The sequence below is a fragment of the Microtus pennsylvanicus genome, chromosome 2 (assembly GCF_037038515.1).
Source record: "Microtus pennsylvanicus isolate mMicPen1 chromosome 2, mMicPen1.hap1, whole genome shotgun sequence".
NCBI lineage: Eukaryota > Metazoa > Chordata > Mammalia > Rodentia > Cricetidae > Microtus > Microtus pennsylvanicus.
Window position 1 is genome coordinate 52,454,569 of NC_134580.1, and position 19,321 is coordinate 52,473,889.

At 41.2% G+C, this 19,321-nt stretch overlaps 1 protein-coding gene across 1 annotated transcript in view; it reads left to right on the top strand.

Moving 5' to 3' along the window:
• The window catches only part of Eif3h (eukaryotic translation initiation factor 3 subunit H), a 72,757-nt gene extending 53,725 nt beyond the window's left edge, over positions 1–19,032 (top strand). The window contains exons 3-8 of the mRNA XM_075961031.1: positions 5,590–5,757; positions 7,235–7,334; positions 8,436–8,585; positions 15,169–15,289; positions 16,179–16,311; positions 18,770–19,032. Coding sequence (XP_075817146.1) covers positions 5,590–5,757; positions 7,235–7,334; positions 8,436–8,585; positions 15,169–15,289; positions 16,179–16,311; positions 18,770–18,867 — 770 coding nt within the window. The 3' untranslated portion in view covers positions 18,868–19,032. The remainder of the gene's footprint in view (positions 1–5,589; positions 5,758–7,234; positions 7,335–8,435; positions 8,586–15,168; positions 15,290–16,178; positions 16,312–18,769) is intronic.
• Positions 19,033–19,321: the final 289 nt, after the last annotated feature.

Sequence of the window (19,321 nt, forward strand, 5' to 3'; positions counted from 1 at the left end):
AGGAAGAGAGCCTTGACTTCCATACACACACATATACACAATACATAGCCTTGAAAAATGGTATAAAAGAGGTGTTACTTAAATGTGAGTGAGGAATTGGAGGTGAAGGGAGACCGTTAGTAATTCCGGAGTGATAATCCTCTCGTCCATGTGATGGGCTGCCAGAGCTGCTCCTGATGTAGCAGCCCAGTGTAAGGTGACATTTACTTTCAGGGTTCTCTGATTTGAAAAGATAAAAAAAAGCACTGGTATTTTTTTTTTTTTTATCTTTTAATTTAAGAGTAGTTACTGGGCAGCCTAAAGGCAGTTGTAGCTCTGGGTATTTGAGTTCTCCCTGGAAAAGTGAAGGTGAGTGTATTAGTGCCAGACCTGGAGCAGCTACTAGTGTTGCCCCAGGTTCTGTGTTGCTCAAGAAGGCCTAGGCCTAGATAGTTAAGATGATGGTAGGGGTTGTCGTGATTTGTAAGGCTTCGACCCTTATAATAATAAGCTGTTCATATTATTGGCAACACCTCTCTTGTATCTGTGTATAGACTTTGTATTAGAATCTGAGCTGGCTTAGTAATAACTACCAGCTTGCAACATTAATTTGCTGCTTGCTGCTTTTTTTCAGTTGGTTAGACATTTATTTGCCTTGCTTTTAAATAGTTAATTGCATTTTCTTCATTGTGTGGAGGAGCTAGGAGTGTGTAAGTGAGCATCTGTGGAGATCAGAGGGCAACTTAGAGGAGTCCATTGGTTCTCTTTTCACCCTGTGGGTCCCAGGGATAGAACTTAGGTGCCACCAGGCTTGGCAGCTGCTGCCCTTACCTGCTGAGCCAACTCTCCAATCTGAGTGTTTTATTTTTTTAAGCTAAGAATATTTTAAAGGTTCTCCCGTAGACTTCTTATAATGAAATTCTAAGCCCTTCTCTTGAACATTATCATCAATTTAAAAGTAGTCTCTTTTCCGAAGGATTTTCCTGTTGCCGTTGTTCCTTGGAAAATTCCCAGGAACCCCTAGTCATTAATTCAGAAGTGAATACCATTGGATGACTGCTTTTACTGCTTCTTTATTAAAGAGACATTTTCACCCAAGATGGAAGTGTCTGGCCGTGGACCAGCTTTGAGAAGTTGGCAGCTTGTAGTTTCGGTGGTCTGCATGAGTGCAGCGATGGCAAGTTATGGCTGTTTATTAGGGGCCCTTTTTCATTTTCTCTTGTTTCCTTTGGACTTGGCCTTCTTCCTTCTGTTGTGAGCCATTGTCTACATAGGAATGGCTAGATGTAAGCTAGGATTCAGTCATGTTTCCCAGAGCTGTGTGCTATAACTTGGCCTCATCCACATACTTTGGGGCTTCTCTATTGAACTGTGGTTTATACATCAGTGGATTCCATGCTCACCTTATCTGCTCACTGCTGGTGGACTAGCACAGCCACAAAAGCAGTGGTGTTAACTTGGCAGTCAGAATCTAAAATGGCCATTCTCGTTATTAACAGTGTAAAGCCTATTGTAATGACCGTGCCACCTCTTCGTGATTGGTTTATTATGTCTCCACAGTGAGGTAAGTGGGTGCCAGCTACCGTGCTCTGAGTTGACAGATGGTGGGTGCTGGGAGTGTTGCTTTGGTCTTGAGGTTAGTGGTACTGTCCATCGCTTAGTTCTACTTAGTTTTAGCAACCAATTTTTTAGAAATTGGGTTGGGAGGAAGAAAACCTAAGTGAGGAGATAAGGACCACATGTTTCTGTCCACATGAGAACAAGGACAGTCCTTAAATATCTGCAGATAGACTTGGTCCACATGACTATGTGTGAGCTCTGTGTGGTTCCTCTGCTTGCACATAGTAGGAGCATCAGTCTCTAAGTGGAATCCAAGTGACCTCTCTCAGACAGCACATGGATGGGACCTCTGTCTCAGCTTCACAGGAGAGCTACCTCACGTACACTAGAGAATAACCACTATTTCTTCTGGCTGCACAGCCACAGACTTTTGTAAAATGCAATGCATGTATTTAGTTTGTGACTTGCTTTTGAGTTGAGGCTCTCTTTGTAGTCCAGGCTGGCCTCAAATTTGAGATAGGATCCCCCTTGCTTACCCTTCTGAGTGGTGGAGGTATTTCAGCATATTATAACATGTGATTTCAGAATTCTGACATCTTGTTTTTGTTTGTTTGATTTTGGTTTTTTGAGGCAGGGTTTCTCTGGGTAGCTTTGGAGCCTGATCTGGAATTTGCTCTGTAGACTAGGCTGGCATTGAACTCACAGAGATCCGCCCGTCAATGCCTCCCAAGTGCTGGGATTAAAGGTGTGTGCCACCACTGCCTGGCAGAATTCTCAATTCTTAAAATTGAGTCATGAGCTCAGTCAGGATAGATAATGAACTAACGCTTTGTACAGAATGGGCGAAGCACAGATTTTGTTGTAAAATTCCAGTGGACTAGAATGTTTTGTTCTCATGGTTTTGGGGTTTCTCCGTACGTCTCCGACTGGGGCCTGAAGGCTCACTACAGAGATCAAGATGATGTTCAAGTCAGCAGTCGATCCTCTTGTCTCTGCTTCCCCAGTGTTGGGATTACAGGCATGCAGTGCCCTCTGTAGAATTCCACAGAGCAGCCTTGTTCATCCACTGCCCATGCTCTTGGCACTTTCATTTTTATAGTCATAAAGATAGTTAGTGACTTGTGAAGGAATATGTTCAACCTCCAGAATCTTAGCATTCTCTGAAAAGGAGGGCACATTGTTCCTTTGTTCCTGCCGTGATAAATAATCAGCGTTCCTACTCTTAGTCCCTAGATTTAGTTATGCACCCAGTAGCCCTGGGGCTTGTGTCTCTGACTCTTTCGGTTTAGAGAAGAACTTCATCCTTATTGGTCTTTTTGGAGGGCCTGTGGAATAGGGTAGAGTGAGGGGAGCTGGACACTGGAGTTTTGCTACTGATCTTAGAATTTTTTTAAACTCTGTGAGGTATTCTGAAAATGCTTTTGTAAAATCCATTTTATCCAAGCTATTTGAGTGGAGTCTTAGTTAGCTTATAGACTTTTTTTTCCCCAAAAATGCATTTTGATTTAAGTTGTAATGCATGCCTGCTTTAGCTAATAGACAAGTCATTGTTTATAATTAGCATATCCAATGAACAATGTGGAGCCCTAGCATTTTGACTGGGATAAGTTCTCAGATGTCTTTAGAAATGAAAAAACTAAAGATCAGAGACAGCAAGATCCCCACAGGGAAAATGTCAGAGCCGGCAGGGGCACTCTTTTTTTCTTCTGCTCTTCCAAGTTGGTAGATGGCACTAAGGCTCAGCTACTCACTAGCACATGTGTGGTGGATGCTGCTCTTGTACTAAGGCTCAGCCACTCATTGACACTGCTTTTCAAGTACTGACGTGGTGTTTGTTTTTTAATGGTATTTGTTGTCGACTATTTCATAGTTCCTCCGTCTCCTCGTCACTTTCGTTTTAAAACAATCCAGCAAATTTCATTTTATCTCCCATTTTACTGATAGTATTAAGGTATTTATTTGTAAGTTAAATTTGATTAAAATTTGTCAAATAAGTTTATATTAAGAGTCTCATGCTAGAGACCAAAGGAATGATTGGGTTGTTGAGGGAGAATCTGCTAAGTTGGATGAAGGAATAGGATAGTGAGGTGTTTCTTACATCACAGAAAAAGATAGCACTAAGACAAAAATACTTGATATAAAGTTATTGATTTGGTTGTAGCTTGCTAATTTACTTAAAAAAAAAAGATTAATTAGGTAACTATTGAACTGAGAGCCTTCCATGTTCTAGGAGGATGCTCTACCACTGAGCTTTCTCCAACCTCGTTGTGGTGCTTTTAACTGTGGTTTAAATGTAACATGGGTTATAGGGCTTTGTTTTTACACATTATTTAGAAAATTGCAAAAGATACAGAATTTATAAAATGTATAGCATATTATATACCTTCTTTGCCATACCCTTTACTTTTTTGTATGTATGTATGTATGTATGTATGAGTACTTTGAGTATATGCCTAGTGCACATGGAGGCAGAAGAGGGCATCCGATCCATGGAACTGAAGTTAATGGAGTTAGGGATGGTTGCAAATCACCACGTGTGTGCTGGGAACTGAACAGAGGCCACCTACAGGAGTAACAAGTGCTCTAAACTGCTGAGCCGTTTCTCTAGCTCCTCCACCATACCCTTTAAATAGGAACAAAAGAAGTAGTCCAGCCAGAGAATAATGAATGAACGAGCTGACTTTGAAGAGAGTTGTTTGCATTTGTGTGCATCTTAACAGCAGTACAGCATCCACCTCTTACAGATTTACTGTGGAATGAAATTTGGTTCTTCCAAAGAGTGTGATAGGTGTATTGTGTTTGGGTCGTTTCTACAAGAGGTAGATGCTCTTTGACAAAAGTCTATTAATTTCTTTGCCTAATAACATGTTGGAAAACATTGTGATCTGAGTCTTGTTTGATTTTTCTTTTTTGAAACCATAGTGCTCTGATCAGAGGAATAGCAATAATAAAATTTTTGGTAAAATTTGATTGTTTTTAAAATGAAGTTGTCAGGCTCAGTGTTAAGCAGTTATGGCTACTCTATGCAACCATGCCTTCATTCTTCATTATAGAAATAGCTTGGCTAGTGGGTTGACTATAAAACTTTTCTCCATTTTATATTAAGTGTACATTGTTAGGATGTAATGTTTATTTTTAAAGATTTATTTTTATTGATATGTGTGTGCATGTGTGTATGCACTCGCAGAGCAAAGAGGGTGTATAATTCTCCTTAGAGGTGAAGTTAGAGCCAGTTGTGAGCTACCGTGAATGCTGAGAGAGAACTAAGAGAACTAAATCCAGTTCTCTTAACCTTTGAGACATTTCTCCAGCTCTGTGTTGCTTTTTAAAGGCATTTATTACTTTATGAATTTGTGCCTCTTTTTCTAGTACTACTACTTTAAATAAATAATATATATTATACTCATTAATTCAGCAAAAGGAAAAGTCATCACAACTTTTCCTTGTATATATGGTGATTAAAATACAACCAGTCTGATAAAAATCATCTACTAATACAAATGAATGCAAAGAGAAGAAAAGAGAATGTCTTTTTAAAAGTAAGTATATGCAGTAGGGGGCACTAGATGAAGGCAAAAATGAATTCTTATGTTGAAGCAGCTGTAGCCTGTGTCTGGTTCATATGTAAGTCGTGTGGTAATTGTTTTCCCTTAGTTTTCTTGATGGATTTAGTTCTTAGTTCCAAAAGTTACATGTGAAGGAGACAGTAACTGCTCTCACCATTAATTCAGATGAAGCTATTACACTCTAACACTTGTATACCTTTTCCTTATACATTTACTGTTTTTAGGGTTTTAGAAAAGAGAAGTATGAGCTACAATTAATAATTCCTTGTTTATAATAAGACATTAACTTTGTATTTCTAATACCTTTTGTATAAAATGTGATTTGTTAAATAACAAAAGGAAAAGACCAATTATTTGAAGTGATTTGAAAATGTTCTCTTTTTGTGTAAATGAAAAAGTCTTATTTTTAATGTTAGTGGCATCACTAAATGCTTTGCTTTTTGTTTGGTGAGCTTTGTATGAATTCTGCTGCTGTGTCTTCTAGTTCAGTATCAGATGGAGATGATGCGAAGCCTTCGCCATGTGAACATCGATCACCTCCACGTGGGCTGGTACCAGTCCACGTACTACGGCTCGTTTGTTACCCGGGCGCTTCTGGACTCCCAGTTCAGCTACCAGCATGCCATTGAGGAATCTGTCGTCCTCATTTACGGTTAGTAGGAGGCTCCTTATTATTCTTTTCCTCCCTTAATATTATTACTGCTATTTTTGCTTTCTGTCTTTCTGCCTCTTGGAGCAGTGCTGGCAGGCCCTCTCAAGTAAATATCAGCCCCGTTCTGCAGCAGCCTCAGCAGCAGCTATGTCTAGACAGGGTTTCCTTCTTTCTGTTTATTTTTCTTGCTATCAGAGCCCTGATGTGTACGTTTTGGAATGCTGGAGTAGCTGCTTCATTTTTTTCCTCATCTCCCTCCCTCCTTGCAGGGGCTGGTGGAATGAGACCAGATGTCTAACAAACCCCGATTGCTGGCGTGTCTGGTTTTGTACGTGACTGACCAATCATAATACAGTGTGCCAAGTTTTCCTTTCCTTTTTCTTTCTTTCTTTTTTTACCTCTGACAGCAGCGTACAAAACCTGGACTGTTTCTTAGCACAAAGATTTTTTTCTTTTCGGCCTATTTAATGGTGTTTCCTCAAGCTCTCCAGACCAGATGTTCTGTGCTATATCAGAACCGTAGGCAATTTAACAGCTTTATAGCCTCCCCCTTCCCAAACACTCACAGTTTGCCATATCTGGCAGACTTGCATATAGTTTCCAGCTGAGAAGTAAATGTAACGTCCTGAGTATCTGTCAGAAAAAATACTAATGAATACGATCAATCTTATGAGCTGCCCTGAAATTGTTTCAGTGTGTTAGCAATTGGATTACAGGGAGAACAAGTTGTTAAAGGGCACTTAGATTGGCTGGAAACATTGCATCATCAGACCTTGATGAATTTTCCACTTGCTTCAATCTATTTTGGTTTTCATTTTATCACCTATTGCTAAAAGTTTCACTGTGTTGAATTTCAGACAACATGAATGTTGACACAGGTTTTAGGCAGGCGTTGGCACACCAGAGCCGTTATCATGCAGCAAGTGCTCAGCTCCCTTCCTTGTGGACTGTTTAAGCAGTCAGTTTTGACAAAAATTTGTTTCTCTAAAACCGAAATGACGCTTTGTGATAGCGCTTTGACATAGTGGTTTTGTTTTTACAGTCTGCCTAATGAAGAACCGTGAGCAGCACTCCCTGGGATGATGTGCTTTGTTCCCCAGCTGTTTGTTTTCAGTTTATTGACTGAAGGGCTATAGAAGCGTACACAGAGATTTTCTATGTTCAATATTCATGAGTATTTTCTCTTGTTTATGCAAGACCTATAGAACAGATCATACATTTAATTTTCAACAAGTTTTCTGGTTCTAGCTGAGGGATGGATTTGAAGGTATTCCACCTAGATTTTGACTCTTAGTTTTTGTTTTAAGGAGGAAGCTGTTCTGTTTTTAATCAGCTTCAAATTATGTCCTGATTATTTATTTTGGTCTTCATATTTCAAAGCTTGTGTGATTAGTAACAGTTTCCTCAGAACTAGTACTGTACGAGCACTAACAGTGGCAAACTTGTCAGTAATACCTTTCTCTTTTTCTTTTTTGAGATCCCATAAAAACTGCCCAAGGGTCTCTCTCACTGAAGGCATACAGACTGACTCCTAAACTGATGGAAGTTTGTAAAGAGAAGGACTTTTCCCCTGAAGCGTAAGTGTTCCAGGCCCATGAGGCATGCAGTAGAGGACTCTGTTTCTTCTAGAATTTCAGTTCGCCACATGTATTGAGTCCTCAGTTGGCCTATGGTAATGCCATTACCGTGCGGATGAAAAGTTTTCTGCATTGTGCAAGTGCCACTTGATTTCCCTCTCCGCATAAATAGTTTAAAAACTATTCCGTGTGGAAAGTCTCATCTGCTGCTCTCACTGGGTGAATTCACTTAGTGGGAATTAATTAGCCATCATATTTGAAGCATTCTCCAAGTGGTGGAATAAAGGAAGGTGAGAAGAATGGTTAGCCACCATCAGAGTACAAGCTGTAGTCTGCTTCTGCACCTCATGGCCTGTTTGACGAAGAAGTGGAATAAATCTCAATGTTTTAGGCATTCAGAGAAAAAAAAAGTGGCTTATTGGAAATTTACGGGGTAACAAGTACACATCAGATTAACTGTTCTGTGATCTGACTTTGTGACATAAGAGTATGTACATTTAAAAAATATTTAGAATTATTCTGTTATTGTGAAGGTTTTTTTGGTTTTTTTTTTTTTAACTTCTTATGAAACTTCATGCCGGACAGTTTATCTCTAGTTTCCCAGCTGGCCCCTAAAATAATGACATGTGTAGGTTGTTCAAAGCAAAGCTGACTCATGACCAGGTCTGTGTGTGGAGTTGCAGCCAACCTAGGAGAAGCTGTGTCCTGCACTTGGTGTGGAGTCTCCTGTGCCGGTTCTTGTGCAGTCACCTCTCTGAGGTGCAGACAGCACGGCCCTTCCCTAGTTGCCATGCGTGTAGATCACGTCACAGCTCACAGTGACCTCTCAGTGTCGCTGAAAACCTAAGAACTCCTGATTACACTGGATGAGCAGGTTCTTTTGCCAGGGACCTAATTTTTGGGCTTACAGCTCAGATTTAGATCATTTTTAAAGTTACTCAAGTCACTGGACTTAGGCTTGGCAATCACCTTTTACCCTAAGCCCCTAAAAGACTAATGAAGCAAAGTCTGTGGAGAGCGCCGTGATTGGTGAAATGTGGTAAACACTCAATTAGCACAGTGCTGACCATCAGCCTCAAGTGTCTTTAACGTGCTTCACAGGTTGAAAAAGGCAAGCATCACCTTTGAGCACATGTTTGAGGAAGTGCCGATCGTAATTAAAAACTCCCATCTGATCAATGTCCTGATGTGGGAGCTTGAGAAGAAGTCAGCTGTAGCGGACAAGCACGAATTGCTCAGTCTTGCTAGCAGGTAAGTGACGCTTCCTAAGGAAAGTCCCCTACCTTGCAAACAATTCTTTCATGTAGATGGTCCTTGTGAAACAAGGAGAAATTACTGCAGAGCGCTTGGAGGTTACTAAGATGTGGAAGAGCGTGTAGAGTTTGTCTTGCCCCGCTAGACCGTGAAAGCCATCAGTGATCTGTTGTGAGGACCCTGGGCTGCCTGCCTTACTGTGCCATTTGGACCCTGGTAGGGAGGGGTTGTGGAAGTTGAGTTTGATATTGTTGTCTGTGCTCGATCCCAAGAGACAGGCATGCTGCTCTGTAGTCCCTGATGTGCTCGGAGCAGAGAAAGACACTTCATTTGACTGCAGTGGCCCTTGTACAAATGGAGACCTTCCGAGCAATAGACTTGCAGGTATCAGAGCATGTGACCAAAATTAGCATTTTTGATCCTCATTGGCTTTTGCTATTTTAGAAGTTACATTGAGGATGCAATTTCCTCTAGTTTGTCTGTTTTAGCTGTCGAATTGGCAAGATAATATTTTTATTTTGCTATAATACTGATTGAGATGTCCTAGAACAAATTGTGTTTTTGAAATTACTTTTCATCTCCCTAGGTCCCCAAATTCTTACCTTTTTTTTTTTTTTTAAAGTCATGGGTATTGAGTGCAGGAGCTCACACATGCCAGGCAAGTGACTGCTTCAGTCCCAGTCCTCTTAGTAGAAGTGTTGGTGAGCTCACAGAGAGCTCTTTGACATGCCCTTTTCGGCTTCAGTGGTTGTCCTTTGTGGTAGAAGGAGGCATCAGTAGACATATTATATAAAACAAACACACGGAGTCGATAGTCGGGTGACTGAAAGAGACGGTTTCCCCTCAACTCCTAAGTGGCTCTCTCACTGGGTAGCTTAGGTACTCAAAATTCTTCTCCCTTAAACTATAGGTGTATGCCACCATACTTGGCTACGGTATATTTTCTTAAGCAATCAGTTTGTAGCAGAACTTCAGTTGTTTGTCAGATTTGTAGTTATCATTCAATAGGAACTTGTTAGGAAAATGAAAAGCTTTTTAATTATGAGAGGAACAAAGGACAGGAAACCAGCATTTTCTGTGTTCTGTGTGAGCAGCACTGTAATTCAGGTAATATTGTCCATCACATTAATCTACCACAAAGGCCACTGGAAAGGCCTTGAAGGGCAACAAGATGGAAACCTAATGGTAACCAGAATGCTAAATGATAAAGCCAGGTTTCAAGGACCCAAAGAGTGTACTGTTTAGTTAGTTGCAAAGCTATTTTTATAACAGTCCTTACACTTGTCTGAGAAGATCAGATTTTTTTGTTGTTTTTACAGAGATACTCAGCACACCTATAGTTAAAGAACCAAGCTAAGGACCTACTTTAAAGGCATCTGAGGTTACAGTTTGATGTCCTAGTACAGAGTTGTCTAATTCCATGTCTTCCCTTCTTCCCTTTCTGTATCAGACATAGAAGACAACACAGCCTTTGTACAGCTATCGGGTCTCCAGTGAGCCATTCTGTAATTGCTGTTGTTCAGCAACAGTTGTAGTAGCCAGGAATATTACCCTAGCTTGCTCCATCACCAAAAATCTCCAAGCACTGTTTTATTATGGCTTTATCCTCTGTATTGTTGTGACTTTGAAAGAGAGGCCTCTGCTTTCCCTGTTGTTCAAGGGTAAATTAGTGTTGTGGGGCAGGAAACAATGCCTACCTATCCTATACCTGTGAATCCTTAGATAGAGCCAGATGATACCAGAGTGTACATTTTGTATATCCTTATTAATTTGGGGCATTAGTAGGATAGTAAGATCATACTTGGGTATGTGCCTCTTCCCTCTCCCTCCCTTCCTAGAATCCTGATTAGAAACTTTTATTACACAGTTCCTTCCTTGGATATTAGGTTTATTTTCTCTTCCATGACCCATATGTGGGTGTGAGTTCTTTCATTTACAGTTAATTTTTTTTTTTACACATGTCTAAGATGTGCAGTTCCTTTTGTTCAGAGCCTTAGTCGTGTTCATTTTACTAGATGGGCATTCTAAATCAGTCTTGGTAGAGCACAGGCCTTGGGCTTTTCACACATGGAAAGCCATTCTCTTTCCTTCTTTTAGACAGTAAACTAGGAGTGAGCATCCTATATTAAGGATAATAAGCATGAACTGATGCTTTGGGGAGAGCCGGCTTCACACTGTCGTGGTTCACATCTGTTTAAGTTATCTATTTTCAGTTCTTTGTTTCCTTGGCAATAAAAGACAGAACTGTGTTATAGAAGCTCCTCGCAGGAACTCCCTATTTCCTTATACTGGCTAAACCAATACTGAAAAGATTGCCTCAGAAAATTGCTCCTGGTGATGGATCTGATTTTCTGTGAATGGTATCTGAAATTGGTATGAAATGTTAATTGCAGGTGCCTATACACTGTCTTTGAGTATGTTTCTAAAGACCACTGTTCTGGTATATGTGTTGCTGTATCTTTGATGGCAGTCTTTTACTGTGATTGCATATACCATATACTTTTTAGCACATGGCTTAACAGTTGAAAGACATCAATGGAAAGTAAGATTTAGGAATTTGGGAGGGTGGTTTTTGTTTTCTTCCTCCTCCTTCATATGAGTGTGTACGTGTGTGCGCGCGCGTGCCTGTGCTCAGGTGCTCTGGGGGGGGGGTCAGAGGTGTCAGATCCCCCTGGAACTTGAGACAGAGTTGGTTATGATACACCCTACATGGGTGCTGGGAACTAAACTTGATTTCTTTCCAAAAAAGCACATAGTCTTAACCAGTGAGCTACCTCTCCAGCCCCAGCAAGGCCTAATTTTTTTGATTGCTGAAGTGAGTGTAGCTAGTCTCCAGGATTAATCGCTTCTCTGCATTACCAGCATCTCTCCTGCTCTCTGTTTAATCTTCCATCCCTACCCCACCCAACAACCCCCCCACCCCCACCTAAGAGTTTGTCTTGTTTAGCAACCAGTCATGTGAATAGTGTTTCTCATACTTGACATACTTCTGGTCATTCACTGTTGAAATGTTTGCCCCCAGACAGTTCTACCCTGTCCCCAACTTCTATGCCTTCACTGAGTTGAGGGGCTCCAAGTATCCATCTTCTGCTTAGATTTTTATTTCATATCATTCCTAGTTTACTGTCATTGCCAGGCCTTCTCTGTTGCAGAAAGAATAACCTTGACTTCATGCTATTATTCTCCAATATTTCACCCCTTCCTTGTTTTGTGTTTAAATTTCTTGATAGGGTTTTCTGTCACTGTCTTTATTGCCTTATTTCCCACTGTCCCCATATTACAATGTATGTTGTTGGAACTTGTGGTAGTTTAAATGTAATTGTCCCCCATAATCTCTGTGAGGAGCTGTGACTTTGTTGAAGTAGGTATGGTCTTGTTGGAGCGAGTGTGTGATGGTAGGGGTGGGAGGACTTTGAAGTTTCCTATTCTCAGGATACCACCCAGTATCTCAGTTGACTTCCTGTTGCCTGCAAGATGGAGCACTCTCAGCTCTAGCACATCTGCCTGCATGCTATCACATGATGATCATGGACTGAACTTCTGAAACTGTAAGAAGACATCCCAGTTAAATGTTTTCTTTATAAGAGTTGCCCTGGTCATGGTGTCTCTTCATAGCAAGGAAAACCCTAAGACAGAGCTCTCATCAAAGTTTTAAAAATTTGTTTGTCCTTGGATACTGTCCATCACTTGACACTGAGTACTGTTGGCTAATTCTTTATGGGACTCTTCCTTTGGGATCCACTGATTCAGTAAGGGTTGCTTTTTATACACAGTGAACTCTTTTGCTCTCCCCTCCATGTTAGTGCTGTTCTGGATCTGTCTTCCCTGCCATGTACCTTGAGGGGTGACTTCACCTTATTGCCATCAACTTTTTCTACTTCATTATCTTTCCTTGACTTATTTTGGTCTTAAAACTTAGTGGGTTTTTTTTTTCTCATTTGTTTTAATTTTTTCTTACTTTTAATTCCGTTTTCAAAATTGTTATCTTGCTGTGTGCAGACAGGATGCTCATATTGCTCCTTTGAAGTCTTTGCCGGGTTCTTTTGTCTTTGGATGGGAGCCCAAGATTACAAAGGTCTGGTGTGTGTGCTGCCCGCCTCTCCACTGCCCTAATGCTCATGTCCCCAGTTCTCAGTGGATCTCCTTCCATGAACCTCCTCTTTCTCACTGGGGTCCCAGCACACTGCTTTTGCCCAGTACCTGCAGTATGCTTTTCCACTCTCTTGTCTGCCTGCCACCATCACGAAAAACCCAAAATGTCGTTGTCAGATCATCTGGGAGGGTCTGACTTTATCCCACCGAACCATCTTTCCTAAGCATCTGTGGTGCATCTGTGACAGCTCTTAACCGCACTTCTGTGCTTATCTCTTTACCTTCTCGGCACAATGTGCAGAGTGCAGCAGTGTCTTACAGATTAATCCTTACTGTCTAAGGGAGTGACTGGCAGTGAAAGTGTGGAAAGCATGAGTGGGAGATGCAGTATTGTTAAATTAATCCTGGAGTTATTTGGGAAGCAATGTGACTAATCAGTGGTTCTGGACATTTGGTTAGCTACCAGGAAAAAAATCATTCTCATTCCTCATCTTGCACCATATGCCCAAACACTTGAGTCTGGGTGGATTAAACTCAAACTATTAAGAAATTAGAAAACAGCAACAAATACCCAATTCTCAGAGAAGAAATACTTTTCAAGTTAAAAATTTCAATGAAATACTATAAATGTGAATTAAGTATTAGTATTAAAGTAGCACTTGAATCCAGCAAAACACCAGCAGTAAGGAGATAAGGGCAGGAAGATGGGGAAGTCAAATTGATTCAAGGTAAACCTCATTGACAAGTATGAGGCCAGCTTGGTCTCCATGAAACACTGCGGGGAGAAAAGAAAAGGGGAGAGGAGGGAAAGAAGATGGAAAGAGATTAGGCAGGTGGAGTTACTGAGTCAAAGTTGTCTAAGAACTGCTTGACTGGAATTAAAAAGTAGATTTATTCACCCACACACATCTCATTCTGTTATAATACCATTTAAGAAAGAACCCAAACTTTCTAATTTTCCGGTTACAGATGGAATCCATAATTTAGTTAGATTTACTTTGATTTGGTCCCAAGCTTCCCAGCCTGTTTCTTCTTGAACCAGTTGGCTGCTCAGACCAGGAAGCTGAGCCACCAGCACCCCGCTCCTCTGTCATACCCCGTGTGTAAAGCGGCAGTTGTGCTCACTGGGCGTGGGCAGGCTAAGGGCATTTTCCCCTGGGATGGCCCATCACTAGTTGTGGTTCTATTTTATGTTTTGGTGTTTAAAGACATAGTTTCTCTGTGTAGCCCTAGCTGTTTGGGAACTCACAGAGATCTACGTGACTCTGCCTCCCAAGTGCTGGGGTTAAAGGTGTGGACCACCACAGCTGGCTCACATTTCCTATTTTTAACATAGACACGATTTCATAATGCTAACCATTTTAAAAGAAGCAGTCTTCATTAGTCTTTAATTGGCCAGGATGCTTTCACACTGTAGTCGAAAGATTCATTCCCACAAACCACGTGAGCAGGCTGGAAGGGAGGTTTGATGCCTCTGGGCTTCTTGGGTGGTTGTTGCTTTTAAATTAAATGGATTTTAAGATGCCTATTTCTTGCCTGTCTTCGGGCCTTCATCACTTGTACTTATCTTTTCTCTGGAACATTTTTTTGGCATAGTTGACACCTAATCCTCTGTTTTCAGGCTGCCATCTCCTCAGAGATACTCTGACATACGATCTAAAGCATCTCCTCAGCTCTCCAGTTACAGGTCCAGTGAAGATGGAGACTGTGTGTGTCTGATGCCTTGCTGTCTCCCTCTTTCCTGTGACTGAGACTACCATGTAATAAATGTTAGCAAATGTCTGTCTGTCTGCAGCAGGCGAATGGAGCACTGGTTGTCAGACTGCTGCTGCTGGAGTTGTCTGTCAGTTGTCCGGGCTTCCGTGTGGCAGCAGATGTTTGCAGGCAGCAGTGGTGTGTATTGTGGTCATTCTGTCGATCACTAGCATACCTCTACAAGAAGTTAGGAACTGAACTGCATTGGAAGTTTCTGGAAAGAAAAGTATAAAAGACTACGTACCAGAATTCTAGGAATGGTGAGAGACAGAGCTTCGTGCAGTGCGGAGCAAAGGCTGGAGTTGTGTTTGGAGCCTGCTAGACAAGAACTGCAATTGGAGGAGCTTTACTTGTTCATGTGTTCTTTTCTGGTGACTGCTGATTTAAAGTTCCTGCACAAGAGGGGAAGGTTTTAAGGGAAAACGTTCAGGAGTACAGAGTTTAAATTAAACTTGGACTTTTAAAAATGCCCATTGTAGATGTCTCACTCGCTATGCTGAACCTGGCCCTCATCCCCATGCTCTGACAGGAAGAAACAGAGCTAAGGCAGACACTCCTGGAGATGCTTGAGGTTGACTGGGGAACTTAGTACAGACTCTCACTATCGGCTGCCTCTGTTTCTACATAAGTATGGGCTCGTGCCTTTAACAAAAGGCAGGTTCGGTTAACATCTCAGAACTGTTCAGAAAAGAAATAGCCTGAAGACTGCATGCCAATGCACCTTGTTTTTCAGCAATCATTTGGGGAAGAATCTCCAGTTGCTGATGGACCGGGTGGATGAAATGAGCCAGGACATAATCAAGTACAACACGTACATGAGGAACACCAGTAAGCAGCAGCAGCAGAAACATCAGGTGGGTGTGGTTTTCAGGAGACTCTAGTCGTCATCCATCTTTAGGTGCAAATGCTTCAGGCGCCTCTTTCAGAATTGCTGGGAAAGCGCTGGCTGCTAGCCTGATGACTATCGTGTTTAAAAAATATTCTTTTATACTCTTATTTATTTATGCCTTATACTTAAAAATACCTGACTTACAGAGAGCAGGCTGTTTGGCTGAGAGTGTAATGCTAAGGTTATGCAAATAGGTGATACATTATTGAGAAAACCAGAGGCAGAAGAAGGCCGAAGAGTCACAGCTCATTTCTTCCCTAACTGTAATTGGTTTGGTAGTGGCTCATTGCGGCGTACTTAGCAATCTTCAGTTCATTTAAAAACTGAGCAACTGTGATTAAGAGCAAGCAATTTTGATAGGAAATAATAGACCAACTGCTGTGAAATAGATAGTATAGTCCAGATAAAACCCTAGGATTACCCGAATATTCTCATATGCACATACACAGTCTTTTGTGCATATAATTTTTCTTTATTCGTGTAACCTGATGGCCACAGAACTTTAATGGTGTCTTGTGTTACTGTTTTTATTACTGTAGTGTTCTTAGTCTTTGATTCATAGATAAGTTGACTCTAGAATGTTTATCTGTTAAAATGGTGTTTAAATATGACCACTCTGCTAAAATGTCTTATATACTAGGTGTTGTTAAACACACTATGCTAAGCACAGCTAAGTATTTCTGACAGTGTTATATTTTTAAAAAAATCTTAGCATCAGTTCACATATATAGTGAATTTAAAAATACATGGTTTTGCCACATTTGAATGGAGAAGACGTGTGTGCGCTCATTTGTGTGCACAAGGTCTTTGTTTTCTTGATTAAGAAAAATGAATCATTTTCCCTTTGATTTTAGTACCAGCAGCGTCGCCAGCAGGAGAATATGCAGCGCCAGAGTCGAGGGGAGCCCCCACTCCCTGAGGAAGACCTCTCCAAACTCTTCAAGCCCCACCAGGCCCCTGCCAGGATGGATTCGCTGCTCATTGCAGGTATTACTGACCGCGGGGGCACATGTGGCTTCTTGTCGTCTTTAGAGATCAGTACATAATAAAAATTTCCCAAACAGTCATAAAAACTAGTGTTTTATAAATAGTAAGAATTGAATTTGTGTCTAGCACCTGTAGTTTCTGTGGCTGAGAATTTGTAACCCATTTGTGTCTTAGATCCTTCCACAGTTTCCCTCAGTATATGTGTATCTAAACACTTCTGAGCTGGCATTGCAAGCTTTCTAAAATAGATTTTATGTGTTGTATCGTAAATGGAAACCTAGACAAAGGTTTATACCCTCATAATGCAAAAGACCATGTGATTCAAGCCCTCTTCATCTCTTTCCATGGTGAACTGAAAAGGAGTTTGGAGTGTGAAGAAAATCCCACCTTTTCTTTGACTATGGCAATGCAAAACGGAGCCTTCTTTGTGGGTATTTGGTTTTGGCATCTCCCTTCTGTGGGTGGATTTGTTTTGTTTGAGGTATGGTCTCACTGTGTAGTCTGGCTGGCCTCCGAAGTGCTGGGATTAGGGCATGTACCACCACTGTCCGGCAGCATGGTTGATTTTAAAATATAGCACCGATGCTCTTACTTGGCTATAATATTCCTACAGAAATTTTAAGTGTGATTCTTCAGTCAGCTAGTGTCTTTGGGAACTGTATTAGAGTTAAAACATAACAACTTATTTTCCACAATTTACTAATTGAGAGGGTGAAAATTCAGATTCCTTTAAACTCAATATTCATTGAGACTACATGGTTTCTGTGAGCACCATGGTGAAGGTGTCTGTGTGGTAGGAGGACTCCTTGTGCTTATTGTTAATTCATGGTCTTCCTGTGTATCTGTAACTTGTACTGTAACCTGGCTCCAGGTCAAAGTGAGATGATGGCCCATAGTCCATAATCTGTAGTCTTAGCTGAATGATATGGCTGTCCCAGCTCCTTCAGGAACAGGACTTTTGAGTTCTTTCATTCTAACTTCTTGTGACATCCAGGCTCAGGATTATGTATTCTCATTGGAAGTTCAGTCACCTATCATCAGTACAGTTGGACTGCAGTTTTAAATTCTTCATAAAGGTTTTTATTATTATTATTATTATTATTTATACAATATTCTGTCTGCGTGTATGCTTGCAGGCCAGAAGAGGGCACCAGACCTCATTACAAATGGTTGTGAACCACCATGTGGTTGCTGGGAATTGAACTCAGGACCTTTGGAAGAGCAGACAGTGCTCTTAACCTCTGAGCCATCTCCAGCCCCAAGGTTTTTTGTTTTTGTTTTTTTTTTTAAATAAATATTCTGCGGTTTTTAGATAAGAGGAACTGAGACATAGATCTTCCTTTAGGTCAAGTTCAAGTGGTTAAGTTATGTGTAGGTGTGCTAGCTTTCTGATATCAAAGCTCCCCTAACAACCTTCAAGAGGGCTGGGCCCTGGCTCAGTTGTAACCTAAGGATAGCACTCCTATAGGTCATTCCAAGCATTCACATGTGGGCCTGGTGAACCCTGATAAGCTTCAGGTTTTCGTTATTTTTGTTACTCCCCTGTCCACTGAGGAGAGCCTGTGCTGCTTTCTCAGTTGTCTTAACATAATGTCGGTCCGCTCTGAATAGTTAGTTGTTGATGGACAACGAATACATTGGGGCTGGTGGCTGATGATTATTAGAAAGGTACCATTTTTCATCGTTCTTTAGGGCACCGAGAGTGGAGGATAGATTCTTTGGCAAAGATATTCTTCATCTCCTGTGGAAAAGTATCACTGGGTTTATTTTTTCTTTATGGAATTCTTGATTTTGATTTAAAACAACACAGGTGATTGGTGTAGGAGGTTAATGAACAAAGAAACTGCCTTGGCCTTTTGATAGGGCAAAACTTAGGTAGGCGGGGAAAACAGAACTGGAGGCTGGGAGGAAAAAAAGCAGAGTCAGGGAGACGCCATGGATCCTCTGCCCGAGACGCCGGTTAGAATCTTGCCAGTAAGCCACAGCCACGTGGCAATACACAGATAAATAAAAATGGGTTAAATTAAGAAGTAAAAAATAGCCAATAAAAAACTAGAGCCGGGGCTGGAGAGATGGCTTAGAGGTTAAAAAGCACTGATTGTTCTTCCAGAGGTCCTGAGTTCAATTCCCAGCAACCACATGGTGGCTCACAACCATCTGTAATGAAATCTGGTTCCCTCTTCTGACCTGCAGGCACACATGCCGACAGAACACTGTAAACAAAATAAATAAATAAATCTTTAAAAAAAAAACAAAAAAAAAAACCTGGAGCTAATGGGCCAAGCAGTGTTTTGATGAATACAGTTTCTGTGTGATTATTTCAGGTATAAGCTAGCCAGGCCGATGGGACAAACAAGTGGGTCCCCTCCCTACAACAGGTGATTTTGGTTTCAAGATTCTAGGAAAATTTTGCAGTTTGTTGAATATTAATTGTGATCTGTTTTTCTCAAATACGCAGGCCAGATCAACACTTACTGCCAGAACATTAAAGAGTTCACTGCCCAAAACTTAGGCAAGCTCTTCATGGCTCAGGCTCTTCAAGAATACAATAACTAAGAAGAGAAAGTTTGCAGAAAAGAAGTTGAGTGGAAAACTGTTGAGACTCCACCAGAGTGACTCTTGGAAAACTATATTTCTGTACTGCAGAGTGGAGAGGGGTTCTTTAATGTCACTGCTGCAATGTTTTTCTAACCAGTAATAAAACCTTGATTGTGCACTTGCCTGCGTATTATATTTTGTTTTGATGTCTTTATTTCCAGAAAGATGAAAGAAGTCTTGACTAGAGGCTATACAAGCTCAGTCTTCAGGTGTTCAGCTCACATTCAGTGCATGCTCATGTGGCATCACAGCTGTCCGTCTGTCTATCCTGTTACCCTTCTTCCTCCCCTCCTCCCCTCCTCCCTCTCCTCTTCCCACACATCACCCTTTCTGGGCAACTGGGCCTTCTTTTTGTCCTCTGCTCTGGAGGTCTGTGGGCACTTCGTGTACTTGCAGAGGTATTCTTCCCTTT